Below are 16,614 nucleotides of genomic sequence, written 5' to 3'. Positions count from 1 at the left end.
ACTCTTTGCTAACAGAATACAGTTTTGCTCCTACAGTCCGTCTCTTTTTTCTTTTGTCTTTTTGCATTCATAAACTTTTTAAACTTGTGTAAAATAAGTATAGCTATGTTTTCCAATTATTCTCAGAAGAACCTTTTTTGTACTTTCTTGCAAATGAACTGTAATATTTCCAAGAAAGACCTACACAAGATGTTAGTCATCATAATTGAAATGAAGATACGATGGGCTGTAAATATTGTTGCTATGATTGACAAAAACTCACATAGTCCTTCTAATTAATAAGATTTAAAACATGCCACATTGAGAAATTTTTATTTTACTTAGTGTCTGGCATAGCATGTAGTGAGGGTGTTTTAATTTAGTTCATTTGAATGGTATCCATCCAACAATATATTCACAAAAAGAAGACACAAAAGAGACACATTGGCTCAAACATGGATACAGTGTGGGCATATTACGCTGCTTATATGTTTATGTAATACATGTTTCACCAACTCTGTCAGCCTGCTGTCTTTCAGGTCAACGAGCAGATCTCCAAGGTCATCACTAAGGTACTGGACAAATACTCTGGGAACAACTCAACCACAGAGCAGGCCTGGGACTTCATCCAGACTAACGTGAGTTGAAATACAAAGCCATCAATAAAAATATCTTCAGTGGTACAAAATGGCAGAAATGTCCTAGCTAGAAGCAAGAAACACAGGAAATCCATTTTTAACAGGGGGAGTTTGATGCTTTACACTTTGTAACTATACAGTTAGACTTGCTCTTGTCAGCTGATGCTGGAAAATGCATTGAAAACCTAAATGAGACAAAGAAGACAAATTAAGTTTTCTAAAGAGACTAATAAGAATCTGTCTGAAATATATTAGAAAATTTATTTTTGTACTCTAGAACCAGTGTTGGGAAGGTTACTTTTAAAATGTATTCCATTACAGATTACAGATTACATGCCCCAAAATGTATTCTGTAACGTATTCCGTTACGTTACTCAATGAGAGTAACGTATTCTGAATACTTTGGATTACTTAATATATTATCATGCTGTTTACAACTACATGAATGTACTATTGCTGTGATTTATTACTGTTACTGAAGGTCCGCGGCTCCGAACCGTAGTAAAGGGACCTCTGGCTAATACGGTGGGTTCTGTGTCGGCTCGTAGCCGAAAACTAGCTTTACTTTGTTGTCTGGGTCAACTTTGCTAGCAGAGACAGAGAGAGGCGTTGAAAGGCTGCTCCAACGGAACTTATTGTTTCAGAGGAAAACACGAACACGGTGTACAGTCGAGTCTTAATAGCTTACTTACAGCTGGGCTCGTCAGGCTCTCTTCTTGGCTGCAGTGGTTATTATTATATTTACATGCTTCCAGCTCCCGTTTTTGCTCGATGACAGCTCGTACTTTTCCTTTTTCTCCCTCCCTCGCTCACAGACACATAACGTGTATGGCAGTCCATTCTCCCTGCAGCACGGACTACACTGCCTATGATGCTACATTCTTTAGAGCTATACCTGTAGCATTCTGCCTATTAGCTTAGCACAACAACAACATAAAGGCCTCTCTCACCCAGGAAACACGCAGAGAGAGAGCGTCACCCTGTAACCATGGCAACCGTAACGCTGCCGCCTGGAACAACAGAACGTAGCTGTCAAACAAAACCCAAACAGTCCTGACCCGCCACAATATGAAACAGGGAAGTACCGCCGTGTAATCCATTTATTTCAACAAAGTAACTGTATTCTAAATACCACCTTTTTAAACGGTAACTGTAACGGAATACAGTTACTCATATTTTGTATTTTAAATACATAACGGCGGTACATGTATTCCGTTACTCCCCAACACTGTCTGGAACTGAGCAACAACAATCTTAATTTCCACTGAGCTCAGGAGGTAGAGCAGGGCATTGGAAGGGTGCTCAGGTAACGCAGTAAAGGGTTATAAAAGGACCAGGACTTTTGCCATTTACCACTTCTCCATCAATGTGTTTCCAAAAGAAGGTAATGTAGCTTGAAATAGCTCTCTAGATTTCTCTTTTCAGCCAGTTTCTTCTGAAATAATCAAATTTCATTTTTATATGAACAGATTCTGTCACTCGTGACAAAATAGCTTTGCAGTCTTGATAAGCAAAAATGACTTAATATCAACCTTTAATTTTCAGTGATCTAAACCTCAGTTATTTTAATCAGCAGATTTCCTGAGTTTAAATTTCAGCACTGTTAGTGTGTAGTCACCTTATCTCAACACACTTACAATATCATTTTTAATATAAGATAGCTGCATGATGTAAATACTCCATTTGACTGCATTGTGTGGATCTTAACCCTTTAAAACTGGTCAGAGCAGCACGCTCTGTTTTGCGTAACTATTTTTAAATCCCGGTAGCTCTGCAACCACATAAGCTAGCGCAATAATTTTTTTTTGCATATGAAACCGGAGGAGTTGTACTTACATCTTATGCCATCAGCTTGTCCTCGGTCACAGTTTCCTTCCACATATAGCTTTGCAAAAACTGCATAAAAAGCACTTGCAGCAACAAAAACATAATATTCCAGAAACACGCTTTGCCGATCCGATCAGCTGTTCATAACACTTCCTACGTTGGAATAGACGTCAGCGCGAACTTTTACATGTCCACCATGACCTGCCCGAAACCGGAAGTGACGTAATTTTCGCGGAAATGTAGTTTTATACCATCAGGGCCTCATGAGCCTATACTGGTGTTTTTAAAAGTTCTGTTTGACTTTATGACTTTCTGTGTGGTTTCTGGGATGCTTAGGACTCATATTGCACTGCTGGAAATAGTTTATTTTGATGCATATGCTGTTTTTTTGCAAATTTGCATTATAATATTTATTTTTGTTTTTCCTGCAGTATATAAAAATTGGTGTATTTCAAAAATAAAAGTATGAAGACACTCAAAATAAATTTCCTGTGGTGGGAAACTATTTTGTGCAACTTTTTTGTATTTACAGTTTTGAGGGATAAGCCTCTTAAATTTCTCTAACTAGAAATATATGTTAAAAAAGCAAAAACGATTTTCAATTTTTTTGTAGTTTATTGCACTTTTTTGCAATTTATGTAATTACTATGCACTTAATGCAGACATATTATTAAAATTTGGGCTATAATGGTTGTATTGATGTATAGCAACTTGAAATGCTCCCAAAAATGGCTCCACAGCATGTAAAAATATAATATAACCTCTGGCGGACTTGGTTCTATGGTAGGTCTTAAAGGGTTAAAGGCTTCCAGACATCTGTAATCACAGAAAATTCTCACACTACATAAGAGGAAACTGAACATTTAACTTGTCTAATCCTGGTTCACACCAGTGTTTTCCAAGTGAAACAGTAGCTAGAACTAAGGTTTGTGTGATGTCAGAACCTCCCCGGCAACATGTTGACATTAACAGGAATTTCATATAACAATATAATACTTTCTCACCAGAGAAAAACTCAAAAATAATAACATAAAAACCTACAGTCCAAAATATGAAAGTATATTAATAACATTTGTAAATAAAATACCTTGATATTTTCTTCAGAAATGTTTACATGGGTGTTAAATTGAAAAACATGAAATCAGGCCCAAAGTAGCTGTTCCAGAACGAGTATAAGATTATGTGTATCAACCTCTTCATCAGCCGTTCCAGTCAAACGTCCTTGGGAGTAAAACCTTGGCTGTTACAAATGAAACCTGTGCTTAACTCTCCCCATCTGTAGATGGAGTGTTGTGGCTGGATTGATCGTACAGATTGGAGTGGTAACATGATCGTCGTCAACAGCTCGCAGCTGCTGTTTCCCTGCTCCTGCCAGAACATCTCACTTATTGCTGGAAACATCTCTGACAGTGGATTCTGTGAGGCTAAGACACCTGACTGGCCTGTATACGATGTGGTAAATGGTGTTTTCCGTTCACATACTTGCTGTCTCTTAGACGCATTTCCAGTCAATAAGGTTCTTGTCTTAATCAGGGATGTGCCGCCAGCGTGGAGACATGGCTCCTCACCAACATTGGGGTTGTGTTAGGCGTTTGCCTTGGAGTGACTCTTATTGAGGTACAACGTCATTAACTCTCACTAACCTATAACTAGCTGGGTTTCCATGAAAGAAACAAACGATATGCAAAATAATACCTGTTACAGTGGCTTAAAAAATTTAACAAAACGAATAAAACAAGCAGCTGCACCTTTCATGTCATTGTTGAACACACTGAATAATCTCTCAGTGAAGGCTGAGCAGTTCTCAAAAAAGCTCCTGTATTTACAGTGTTGTGACTAGGGATGGGTATCGTTTAGGTTTTATCCGATACCGGTGCCAAACCGGTACTTTTGAAACGGTGATGGTGCTTAAACGGTGCTCAAACCGGTGCTTAAAGAATGGAGGACACAAAATTGGTCCAAAAACCTCTCATGTTCAGCTGTTTTTTTGTAAAAAGATAACAATGTTAGCCTTTTCTGCAGCTATGGGGCATATATGGTATCACTCTTGGCTGGAAGCAGCTTAAACAATGGAAAAAACACAAACTTTGTCCAAAAACCTCTCATGTTTAACTGTTTTCCACTTTTTCTTTGGTCATTTTAGCCTTTTTGTCCAGGGTGAAGGGAGCATCTGCCATCAAACAAGAAGACAGCCGCATGTAGCTATGATGGTGTTTGCTAGTTCACCTTACATGCATTAATGTAATAACGTGGTTAGCCTACTCAACGTAAATTACACACGAACAACATTAAGCTACTCACGCAGAGAAGAACAGCTGCTGCTGCATCATCATCCTCATCATTTCTGCTACACTGGCAGGGCTAGGGGCCAGGACTCTCCTCTTCGGGTTTTTGGGGGATGTTGCTAACTCCGGGTCGATAACAGGCACCACACCCGCAGTAGATGTGCTCGGTGTGAGGTCTCGCAGCAAGCTATCAAATACGGCGCATTTCTCGGCTTTTAAAAAAAACGCTATGCGTCGCCAGGTGTTTCATCAGATTTGAGGTGTTACCTCCTTTGACAGTATCACAGTATCAGCTTAAAGCACTTGTTGCAGCTGCTGAGTTTGCATCTTTTGCTGTGAAGTACAGCCAGACTTTGACCGCTTCGCCTTGGGCATTTTTAATCTGTAGCTCTGCTCTAAAAGAACGTACGTACCTGGACCCGCCCACTATCCTCGGAAACGTAAAATGATTGGCTAGAATCTAAAGTGCATGACATTCAGGAAAAATAAAGCACCGAAATGTGCGCTGCTTTTCGGTCTGGTTACTACCGTTTATGTCAGAACCGGTGCCACCGGTACCCATCCCTAGTTGTGACACAAAGATCTGATGTTTTTTTGCTCTCACACACTTTCATACACTTCTGTGGCGTTACGCTATGCAGAACTTTTTCACAAATTTCTGACAATTTTTTGTCACAAATATTTGTTTTGAAGAAAAAAAAAAAGGTGTTCAGTGTGTGGAATAAAGACTCTTCGTGTTATTAGTTTACTGTGTTTTTTAATGTTTGCTACTAAGAATGAGCTCATATCAGACTAGAGAAGTAATCGTGCTGAAATCTTGGTAATTCCGATGTGTTGAAACTGTAGATTGAGTTTGTTCAAGATGTTTATGAATAAATAACTTAAAAATGAGAAATTTAAAAGTGTCTTTCTCTGGTCAACAGCTGCTGGGGATGATCCTGTCCATCTGCCTGTGCAGGAACGTCCACATGGAGGATTATACCAAAGTGCCAAAATACTGAAGTTTACATTACTGAACTCAAGAAACACACAAATAGGGAGCAAAGTATTTGGTGAAATTGTATCCAAGGGTAATAATGAAATATGTCTATTTTTTTCCTTAGATTTTATTAGATTTTATCCTCTAAGGCTTTTTGTCAGTCTGGTTTTATTTTAAAAACTTTGGATCAAAGCGCAAAGCTGAAAAATGCTGAGAGGACACTTTAATAAAGAAAGGTGTCGTACTGGAGGATTTCTTTCCCTGCCAGTGTTGCTGGTTTCCACAGTGCCAACTTGCTGCTGCATGCTTTTAGTTTCCCTTGAAAATCTGAAAGTAAACCATCTGTGCATGTGTAATAGTGAAACAGTCTTTCAAAAATGGATTCACCTTTGCTTTGGAGGCATTAATGAGCAAAATTAGCCATTGAATTTTCAGAATTTCCAATTTGGCCATCATGTTCGTTTGAGGTAAACAGCTGTGAGAAATTCAACCACTGGAATCATTTCAGAGGTTTTACCCTTTATGGTTAATCATTCCAATGCTTTTGACAATATACTGTAAAAGAAACACAAACTATTGTTAGCAAATCATTCAAAAATATATATGCATGTATCTCACATGATGGCCATTTAAAAAAAGAAAGCAGAAAAAGGAGTTCCTGTGTTTGTATCTACTTTTAATGATAAGATGCCTGCAGCACTGTAAAAATGCCGAGAAAAGCAACGTTTTGACGATTCTGGAAAGTCCACTTGGTGGATGTTTTGTTTTATTTTTATATGCCAGTGTTTTGAGTTATTGTGTAAAGTTATAGTAGTTTGTCTGGAATTTAAGTGTTTATTTGTAAGAATTTGAGTCCCCAAAGTATTCCTTCCAGTATTTTCTATGGCAGCAGGTCTCTCCTTCAATTTTTAAACGATATTCTTTCCCATTCTCCTAATTGCTTTTAAGTCTGAAAAGAATAAAGGAAATAATAAGGTACTAAAAATATACTTGTCTTCTAAAAGTGTTGCCGTTTACTATTGGCATTTTTAAACAAGCAAATAGAGCATTTTTAGGCTTAAGTATGGAACCTTGTTTAATCCAGATGTTTGAGAGTAGCGCATTAATTGTGTTTGAACTGTGTGACATGATGGAACTATTTTTTAGCACGGATCCTTGGCATTCATTTGTGTACAATTTTAATTTCAAGCCAGTATGTGGTTTTCTCAGTGGCCTGTTTTTTCTTTTGCTTTGTTTACAGTCGCGTAAATAACATCCCATTAACCTTGTAAGACACAAAAGGATACATCTGTTTAGAAGTACATGGCCTTCTTCAATTATAGCTTGTTGGTGTCATAAGTATGTACTCACAAATGGATTCATATTTCATTTTGCCAATAAACTGATTACAGTACTTCGGTGTGATTCCTTGTTGCTCACGATGTTGTTAATATATATTTTTTAAATGTAGTGTAACTTTTTTTTCATGCTCTCTAAATGTCTCTAACTCAGAACTTCATCTCTGACACCATTGTTGTGGTTGTTGTTCTTAGATTACACTGTTTATGCACCTACATAAGTTTATCCTGCAGTCAAAAGACTGCATTCATTCTAATGACCAGCAGGGGGCGTCTCCTGATTGCAAATAGGAGCAATCAGGACAATAGGAAAACGGCCCTCGGCCAGTTTTTCCTACATGGTAAAAATAAATAAATACAGTAGTAAATGAAAGAAATCTGTCAGCAAGACTCTTTGGTCTTAAAATATGAAGTTAATGTGTAAAATTAACATAATCTATAGTTTAATAACTCAAAGCGCTTTATATAACATACCTCATCCTCCCATTCATTCAAGCAGCCTTTTATTTCTCTTCTCCTTAAGTGCTTTCTATCTAGCATACACGCTACAATGGATGGACTGGGAAAAACTTGGGGTTAGCTGGAGTAGCCAGGGATTTAACAACTAACATTTTGATCAGTTGATGACCTGCTCTACCTCCTGAGGTACAACCAAGGCACCGTGTTTATCAGTCTCACGGCTTGTGCAAAGAACGCTTCCAGCATCCTGGTGGTTCTGCAGCTGATGCTCCTGTACCTCGTGCCAGACGGCAGGAGGGAGAACAGGCCGTGAGAGGGGTGGTGGGGGTCTCTGATGATGGAGAAAGCTCTGCGTGTGCAGCACTGTTTGTAGATCTCCTCCAGAGACGAGAGAGGAGCACCAACAATCCTCCTGGCAGTCTTAACAATCCTATTAAGTTGCCACTTCTCATTGGACAGCTGTCAAACCAAGATGTCAAACTTTGTGTCAGGATGTTTTCAATGTTACAACCTTTACGGTAAAACTGTTACAATTAAAAGCTATGAGGAATGGCCCATGGTCAAAGGAAACATTATTTCACTTGAATCTCTTCCTTGTCCCTCTGTCTAGTTTCTTACCGCATTACGTACACCCCCCTCACCTATATAACAGCAATCTCCTGGAACTGCCAGGGTTAGTTACCAATCATTGCTGATACTGATGTTATTGCTGCAGTGGTTTTCACTGTTGCCTCACAGCAATAAGGTCCTGAGTTTGACTCCACTATCTATTTTCAGTTCTCTTTGCATGTCCATGTTTCCATATGTTGGTTAATTTGACAAAGTTTGCTCCATCTGTTTCGATTTCATCTGTTTTCTTTTTCTCTTTTAGCTTTTCAGCTCCACTGTTTTGCTTTCATTTTCCCATCTTTATCAAACACTTCATCCACACCAAATTCTGTTCTTCAAGGTGTATGAGCACACGGGGAAGGTGGGTATGAAGCACTCTATCAAGCAATCTGACACCTGAGCTTTTGGTTAATAGGGATTACCTGTGACTGCAGAGGAGGTGTGGGTGTTTGCAGAGACAGCTGGAAAGCTGTCGAGAGCAGTCGAAGCACCGAACAGGAAGCTGTGTGGCTGAGCTGCCATGAAGAAAAGCATCTAGTGTTTTGACACGCTGTAAAAATGAACTGTGTAACTATAATTGAACGCTGTGTGGGTCCGTGGTGTGTCAAAGACACTAACTCCGCTGTTATATTAGGCTTCAAACTTTCCTTTTTGCTAAAGCATATAGTTAGGGCTGGATCCTCCCTTAGTTATGCTGCAAGAGGTGTAGACTTGACACATTGAGTGTTTCTTCTTCAGTCACCTTTCTCACTCACTATGTGTTAACAGACCTCTCTGCATTGAATCATATCTGTTATTAACCTCTGTCTCTCTTCCACTGCATGTCTTTATCCTGTCTTCCTTCTCTCACCCCAACCAATCACAGCAGATGGCCCCGCCCCTCCCTGAGCCTGGTTCTGTCGGAGGTTTCTTCCTGTTAAAAGGGAGTTTTTCCTTCCCACTGTCGCCAAAGTGCTTGCACACAGAATTTGTCATCCGTCAGTCGATGTGGTTGTGTTGATCAGTTTGAATTGTCTCAATAGAGAGGGTTGGTGGTCTGGGAGCAGATGCAGTCTTTATCTATAAAGCCTACATAATTTTTTGGACACCACACAGAGAGCCAGTAATGTAAGGAGAGCATGTGGCTAAACATGTCCCTCCTGGTCCGATTGGGAAGGGGACAAGAGAAAACTACGACATTGTTTTCACAAAGTTACACACCGATTCAATATTAATTGTAATGAACTCCAATTGACGTAACCAGGTGTCAAGTGTAATAATTTTACATCATTTACATATCTTTAGTCAGTAGTTTCAGGTTCCTTCAGTGTCGCCGGTTCTGGCGCCTGGAAGACATTTCACTATGGTTGCTGGTGTTTCCAGCTTCACGTGCCTCAAAACCGAATTGAAAATACCAGTTTGTTCCTCGGCAGGTGTGTCACCGAGTGGGGAAAAATGATTAGAGACATGAACAGTTTACTGGGGCCTTCTGTTTAGGACTACACTTCCTCTTCACCGTCACCCAGCCAGCCTGTTTTCCCAGGTATTCAGGACCATCTGCTGGCTATGCTATGTTCGTCTACACTGGTACAGGTGAAGATGACATATTTCACATTTCAATGAAGTCCATTTTTTTATATTCCTGCAAATCCTGACCCTCGCAGCAGGACTGTAAAGGAAAATCAAATATCATCTGATCCTGGGCATCTCATACAGTGATCACATTACAAACAATGAAGTCAGTATAACCACTGAACAAATAGGCTGGTCCATTTGAAGATCTTCTGACAACTCGTATAAGGAAAACACCAATGGTACAGAAATGCCATGGGATCACAAGGACAGGAAAAAACATACTCTGAGGAACTTGAGCCCTCGCCCAATAGTGCAACGCCCGGAGAAGCCTGGTGACCTTTCTCTTAGCTTGGCCAACCTACAGTAAGGGTAAAAGGATTGACATAAGACAAAACATAATTCCTCAACTGTGGCAGAGTTGTTGGGACAATGTTTAGTAGCAGTCTTCATGTATTTTCTGTGGTATGATTTGGCGACTGTTTCTATTGGCTGAACTTTTTTCTTGAAGGTCTTCTCACTAGAAGTTTGGATGTTTTTCTGCCATCTTGTAGTCCATGTACACTGTTCTTGAATTCTACTGAAACATGCGGTATAAATCCAAGTTCATTTTTCCTTTTTCACAAACACCAACAAGATTTTTTTTCTGTGATCCAGAAGAATCAGATTACGTCTACCTAGTCTTCAGATTCTCCTACAGCCAGAGCTTGTAAACTGACACCACAGCAAAAACAAAAATGATAGCACTTTTCATCTTCGGGCTCGCGGTTCTCTGTGTTCGAATCTTGTATTTGAACTTGTGGAGTCAATCTGTTAACAAATGTGGAGAACACCTCTCGAACAGAGCAGGACAGCTGCACTGTACCTTGGACTGATTCTGTCACACTTGGGTGGAGGAGGTAGGTTTAACCACACAGACACAAACAAATTAACTTGAAAAACATGATCAGATAAAAGGAAGGTTTGAGATTGGCCTATAATTAGCTAAGACTAATTAACAGAGATGATCATATTTAGGATTAGTGCATTAACCTGTAACACCCCGCCCAATCAAACAATTCAGACTTTTTGGAGCTGTGATGTTTAATAACCGTTATAACAAAATCCACACTATGTCATGTTGTGTATTATTTTAATTATATATTTGTTATATTTTTTGTATCACATTTGATACAAAATGCAACTTTTTGTTAACAACAATGTTAATTTTAGACAAAAAAGAGTTTTGTCCATAACATTTTGAAATGATGGCAAGTATTGATCATGTTGATGAGACTCAGGTCTCAGAAACTCATTTATATGATACAAAGGGCATTATAGGGGTCATTAATGTCATTAACGGGTCTAAAAGACACATTGATGGTAAATGGACTGGTTAAGGTTAAAGGGATGGTTGGCTCAACAAAGCTATGACTTTTGCTCAGTCTGCCTACAGTGCTGAACTTATTTTCCTCAGTTTTGAATAGTAAGATGTTCTAGTTTCACAGAGGGCTTTTTAATAAAGCAGCAAACTATCTTTCCAGGCTAAATGACGCCATGAGTGAGACGCCGTTTCCTCTCCAACTTATAAGTTATCTGCTGTAAGATGAGCATTGAGAGTTCTAATTTGAGGCTCTCTTTTTCAGAGGAGCTACAGTATCCAGTCATACACAGTGAAGATGTAAATATTCATATTAATATTATTAATAACAAGGTAATCAGCCTCTGTCAGAGTAGCATTCAAGTAGCTGCTCTGCACTGTGCTGGCACATGGCATTGAAGAAGATAACAGACTTAGTAACAGCACTTTCAGAAAGACATCTACTGTGTTCAACTCTATTCACCACTGCTGTGCAATCCATTAAACCAAATCAAATCCCTTTTATTGTCACATCACATTACTGGCACACTGGTGCAGCACATGGGAGTGAAATTGTTGTGTGCGAGCTTCACAAGCAACAGTGATGTGAAAAATACAAGAAACATAAGATACAAGCCAAATATAAGAACAGGAATATGAGAATTATAAGAATAAATATATGTACAAATATAAGAATGTATGCACATTACTAAATATGTATATACATATATATAAAATATGCAGAGGTCAGCAGTATGAATGATGTGCAAAAGAAATGGTATATATGTGCAATATGGAGTTCCAGTAAGTGAAAGTGAGGTTTCTATGACGTGTTCAGCAGTCTGGTGGCCTGATGGGAAAAGCCTCAGTCTGCTGGTTTGGGACCGGGTCCTGCAGCCCCTCCTGTCTGATGGAAGTAGTCTGAACACTTATGGCTGCGGTGACTGGAATCTTCGATGATCCTCCCAGCTTTCCTCAGGCACCGCTTCTTGTAGATGTCCTGGATGGAGGGAAGCTCACCTCCAATTATCCTTTCGGCACACGGCACCACTCTGGAGAGCTTTGTGGTTGTAAGCGGTGCTGTCGCCGTACCAGGTGGTGATGCATCCAGTGAGGATGCTCTCAATGGCACAGTAGTAGAAGGTCCTGAGGATGCGGGGGCTCATGCTGAATCTTTTCAGTCTCCTGAGAAAGAAGACTGTTCTGTTCTGTTCATGTGAACAGACCATGTGAGATCACCCGCCAGATGTAAACCTAAGAAACAGAAGCTGCTCACTCTCTCCACAGCAGCGCCGTTGATGGTAATCGGGGTGTGCTTCTCTACAACTCTGGAAGTCCATAAGTCCACCATCAACTCCTTTGTCTTTGTGACGTTGAGGGTGAGATGGTTGTCTTGGCACCAGTGGGTCAGGGCGCTGACCTCCTCCCTGTAAGGGAACATTATGTTATTGTAATGATACAATAATTGACATTATTGTAAATGTTATTAAGAAATGATCAAATTTATTTATATAGCACATTTTCTGCACAAAGTGCTTAACAATATAAAAATGCCATTAAAAAGAAACAATGTAAAACAATAATAACAACATAAAACAATGATAGACAATAAAAGAATTAAAACAATAACTAAGACTATTAAATAAGACCAAAATGATTGGATCATAGTGTGTTAAAAGCCAGGGCATAAAAATGTCTCTTTAGTCGTGATTTAAATTGCAAATGTTTGTGCGGATCTAATATTTAGGTGAAAACTATTCCAAAGTCTGGGACCTGCCACAGAGAAGGCTCTATCGGCACGAGATTTCAGATTAGTCCGTGGGATGGACAGCATTAATTTTGAGCTAAACCTCATAGTTTTTCCTGGAGCATAAACAGAGAGGAGCTCAGACAGGTAAGAAGGGGCTCGGGCGTTTAGTGACTTAGAAAGAAAAAGTAAAAGTTTAAATTGGATCCTGTAGGAGACAGGAAGCCAGTGTAGAGAAGCTAAAACTGGCGTTATATGCTCTCTCCGTTTGGTACCAGTTAGCAGGTGAGCAGCTGCATTTTGAACCATCTGAAGATGATGAATGGAGGTCGAGATCAAAACACAATGAATTGCTGTAGTCTAATCTTCAAGTAAGACGTTAGGAGGTTTGGCTTTACCTTGGCTAGCTGTCTTAACTGAAAGAAGCAGGATTGGATCACTGCACTCACCTTCTTATTCAATTTAAAAGAGCCATCAAGGCAGAGACCGAGGTTTTTGACATGTGTTTGACAGCAGCAGGAAAGGAGGCCCAGAGTGCTGTCGATGTGATTATTGACAAAGTTGCTGAAAATGACAGCTTCAGTTTTATTTTCCTTTAGCTTTAGAAAATTTAAGGACATCCACTGTTTGATGTCATCAAGGCAGCGTAATAAGAGCTGATGGTCTGACCCTGCTTTTAAAGGTAGGTCGGCTTTCTGGTTTCAACTCTGAATAGTGACGTTTTGGTGGGTTAAATAAATTTGGCCAGATTTCTAGAAATGAGAGCTGCTCCATTCAAAGTGGGATGGACGGTCTCCCAACAACACCAGTTCTTTTCCAGTTTGTTGGCGTTTCTAGCTTCACATGTCTCAAAACAGAATCACCAGTTACCGGAGTTTGTTCCTTGGCGAGTGGGAAAAATTAATTGGGAGATGGATGGGTTGGTAGTGAACTGCGGCCTTCTATTTAATTCAATTCAATTCAATTCAATTTTATTTATATAGCGCCAAATCACAACAAAAGTCGCCTCAAGGCGCTTCATAGATACAGAGAAAAACCCAACAATCATATGACCCCCTATGAGCAGCACTTTGGCAACAGTGGGAAGGAAAAACTCCCCTTTAACAGGAAGAAACCTCCGGCAGAACCAGGCTCAGGGAGGGGCGGCCATCTGCTGCGACCGGTTGGGGTGAGAGAAGGAAGACAGGATAAAAGACATGCTGTGGAAGAGAGACAGAGGTTAATAACAGATATGATTCAATACAGAGAGGTCTGTTAATACATAGTGAGCGAGAAGGGTGACTGGAAAGGAAAAACTCAATGCATCATGGGAATCCCCCGGCAGCCTACATCTATTGCAGCATAACTAAGGGAGGATTCAGGGTCACCTGGTCCAGCCCTAACTATATGCTTTAGCAAAAAGGAAAGTTTTAAGCCTAATCTTAAAAGTAGAGATAGTGTCTGTCTCCTGAATCCAAACTGGAAGCTGGTTCCACAGAAGAGGGGCCTGAAAACTGAAGGCTCTGCCTCCCATTCTACTTTTAAATACTCTACGAACAACAAGTAGGCCTGCAGAGCGGGAGCGAAGTGCTCTAATAGGGTGATATGGTACTACAAGGTCATTAAGATAAGATGGGGCCTGATTATTTAAGACCTTGTATGTGAGGAGCAGGATTTTGAATTCTGGATTTAACAGGAAGCCAATGAAGGGAAGCCAAAACAGGAGAAATATGCTCTCTCTTTCTAGTCCCTGTCAGTACTCTTGCTGCAGCATTTTGGATTAACTGAAGGCTTTTCAGTGAGTTTTTTGGACATCCTGATAATAATGAATTGCAGTAGTCCAGCCTGGAAGTAATAAATGCATGAACTAGTTTTTCAGCGTCACTCTGAGACAGGATATTTCTAATTTTAGAGATGTTGCGCAAATGGAAGAACGCAGTCTTACATATTTGTTTAATATGTGCGTTGAAGGACATATCCTGGTCAAAAATGACTCCAAGGTTCCTCACAGTGTTACTGGAGGCCAAGGTAATGCCATCCAGAGTAAGAATCTGGTTAGATACCATATTTCTAAGCTTTTCAGCGCCGAGTACAATGACCTCAGTTTTATCTGAGTTAAGAAGCAGAAAGTTAGTGGCCATCCAAGTCTTTATGTCTTTAAGACATTCCTGCAGTTTAACTAATTGGTGTGTGTTATCTGGCTTCATGGACAGATAGAGCTGGGTGTCATCAGCATAGCAGTGAAAATGTATGCTATGTCTTCTAATGATGCTGCCTAGGGGAAGCATGTATAATGTAAACAGAATTGGTCCTAGCACTGAACCCTGTGGAACTCCATAATTAACCTCAGTGTGTGAAGAGGACTCTCCATTTACATGCACAAATTGGAGTCTATTAGATAGATATGATACGAACCACTGCAGTGCAGTACCTGTAATACCTACAGCATGTTCTAATCGCTCTAACAGGATATTATGGTCAACAGTATCGAACGCTGCACTGAGGTCAAGAAGGACAAGCACAGAGATGAGTCCACTGTCAGAGGCCATAAGAAGATCATTTGTAACCTTCACTAAAGCTGTTTCTGTGCTGTGATGAACTCTGAAACCTGACTGAAACTCTTCAAATAAACCATTCCTCTGCAGATAATCTGTTAGCTGTTTGACAACTACTCTTTCAAGGATGTTTGATATGAAAGGAAGGTTGGAGATTGGCCTATAATTAGCTAAGACTGCTGGGTCTAGAGATGGCTTTTTGAGTAAAGGTTTAACTGCAGCCACCTTGAAGGCCTGTGGTACATAGCCGATTATTAGAGATAGGTTGATCATATATAAGATCGAAGAATTAATCAATGGCAGGGCTTCTTTGAGCAGTTTTGTAGGAATGGGGTCTAAAAGACACGTTGATGGTTTGGAGGAAGTAATTATTGAAGTTAACTCAGAAAGATCGATTGGAGAAAAAGAGTCTAACTTAACATCAATGGAACTACAAGTAGCTGTAGATAATATTACATCTGTGGGATGATTATTGGTAATTTTTTCTCTAATGATAAAAATGTTATTTGTGAAGAAGTTCATGAAGTCATCACTAGTTAACGTTAAAGGGATGGTTGGCTCAAAAGAGCTCTGACTTTTTGTCAGCCTGGCTACAGTGCTGAAGAGAAACCTGGGGTTGTTCTTATTTTCTTCAATCAGTGATGAGTAGTAAGCTGTTCTGGCTTTGCGGAGGGCTTTTTTATAAAGCAACAAACTATTTCTCCAGGCTAAATGATGATCCTCTAAATTTGTGACACGCCATTTCCTCTCCAGATTACGAGTCATCTGCTTTAGGGTACGTGTTTGAGAATTATACCACGGGGTCAGGTACTTCTGATTAGAGACCTTAGTTTTCACCGGAGCTACAGTATCCAGAGTCGTACGAAGTGAGGAGGTGAAATTATTAACAAGATAATCGACCTCTGTTGGGGTAGCGTTCAGATAGCTTCTATTTAGAGTACACTTCCTCCTCCCAGACATCCTGTTTTCCTGGATCTGCCTGCAGAGCTAACAGAGCTAACAGAGCTAACAGAGAGTGTACTTTGGATAAAACACGTGAAGATTATACATAACGTCTTATTTCACAGCGTAAGTTTTAGTTAAACACAGATAAGCTACACAAAAGCACCACTGTGCATTGTAACAGGAAGTGATCAGAATCCGAAAATCTTTATTGTCGTTGTAACAAGTACAACAAAATTCAGTCCCTGTGGTGTCACAAAGTAGAATATGATTACAAAAGGATACTATAAAAACAAAGAGGTTGCACACAAGCTCTCAGTATCATGTATAAAACCTTATTGCACATGTAACACTGTTGCATAGGATGTGATCCATTGCACTGCACTTA

At 39.8% G+C, this 16,614-nt stretch overlaps 1 protein-coding gene across 1 annotated transcript in view; it reads left to right on the top strand.

Annotated features, from left to right (window-relative positions):
* LOC102795729 (CD82 antigen-like) overlaps positions 1–7,101 on the top strand; it is a 46,095-nt gene extending 38,994 nt beyond the window's left edge. The window contains exons 6-9 of the mRNA XM_006808088.3: positions 519–617; positions 3,727–3,900; positions 3,978–4,061; positions 5,653–7,101. Coding sequence (XP_006808151.1) covers positions 519–617; positions 3,727–3,900; positions 3,978–4,061; positions 5,653–5,730 — 435 coding nt within the window. The 3' untranslated portion in view covers positions 5,731–7,101. The remainder of the gene's footprint in view (positions 1–518; positions 618–3,726; positions 3,901–3,977; positions 4,062–5,652) is intronic.
* The last annotated feature ends 9,513 nt before the right edge of the window (positions 7,102–16,614 follow it).

Source organism: Neolamprologus brichardi, chromosome 1 (assembly GCF_056152115.1).
Source record: "Neolamprologus brichardi isolate AB-2024 chromosome 1, ASM5615211v1, whole genome shotgun sequence".
Classification (NCBI taxonomy): domain Eukaryota; kingdom Metazoa; phylum Chordata; class Actinopteri; order Cichliformes; family Cichlidae; genus Neolamprologus; species Neolamprologus brichardi.
Note: the sequence above shows the minus strand (reverse complement) of the source record. Positions and strands in the feature narration are given on the sequence as shown.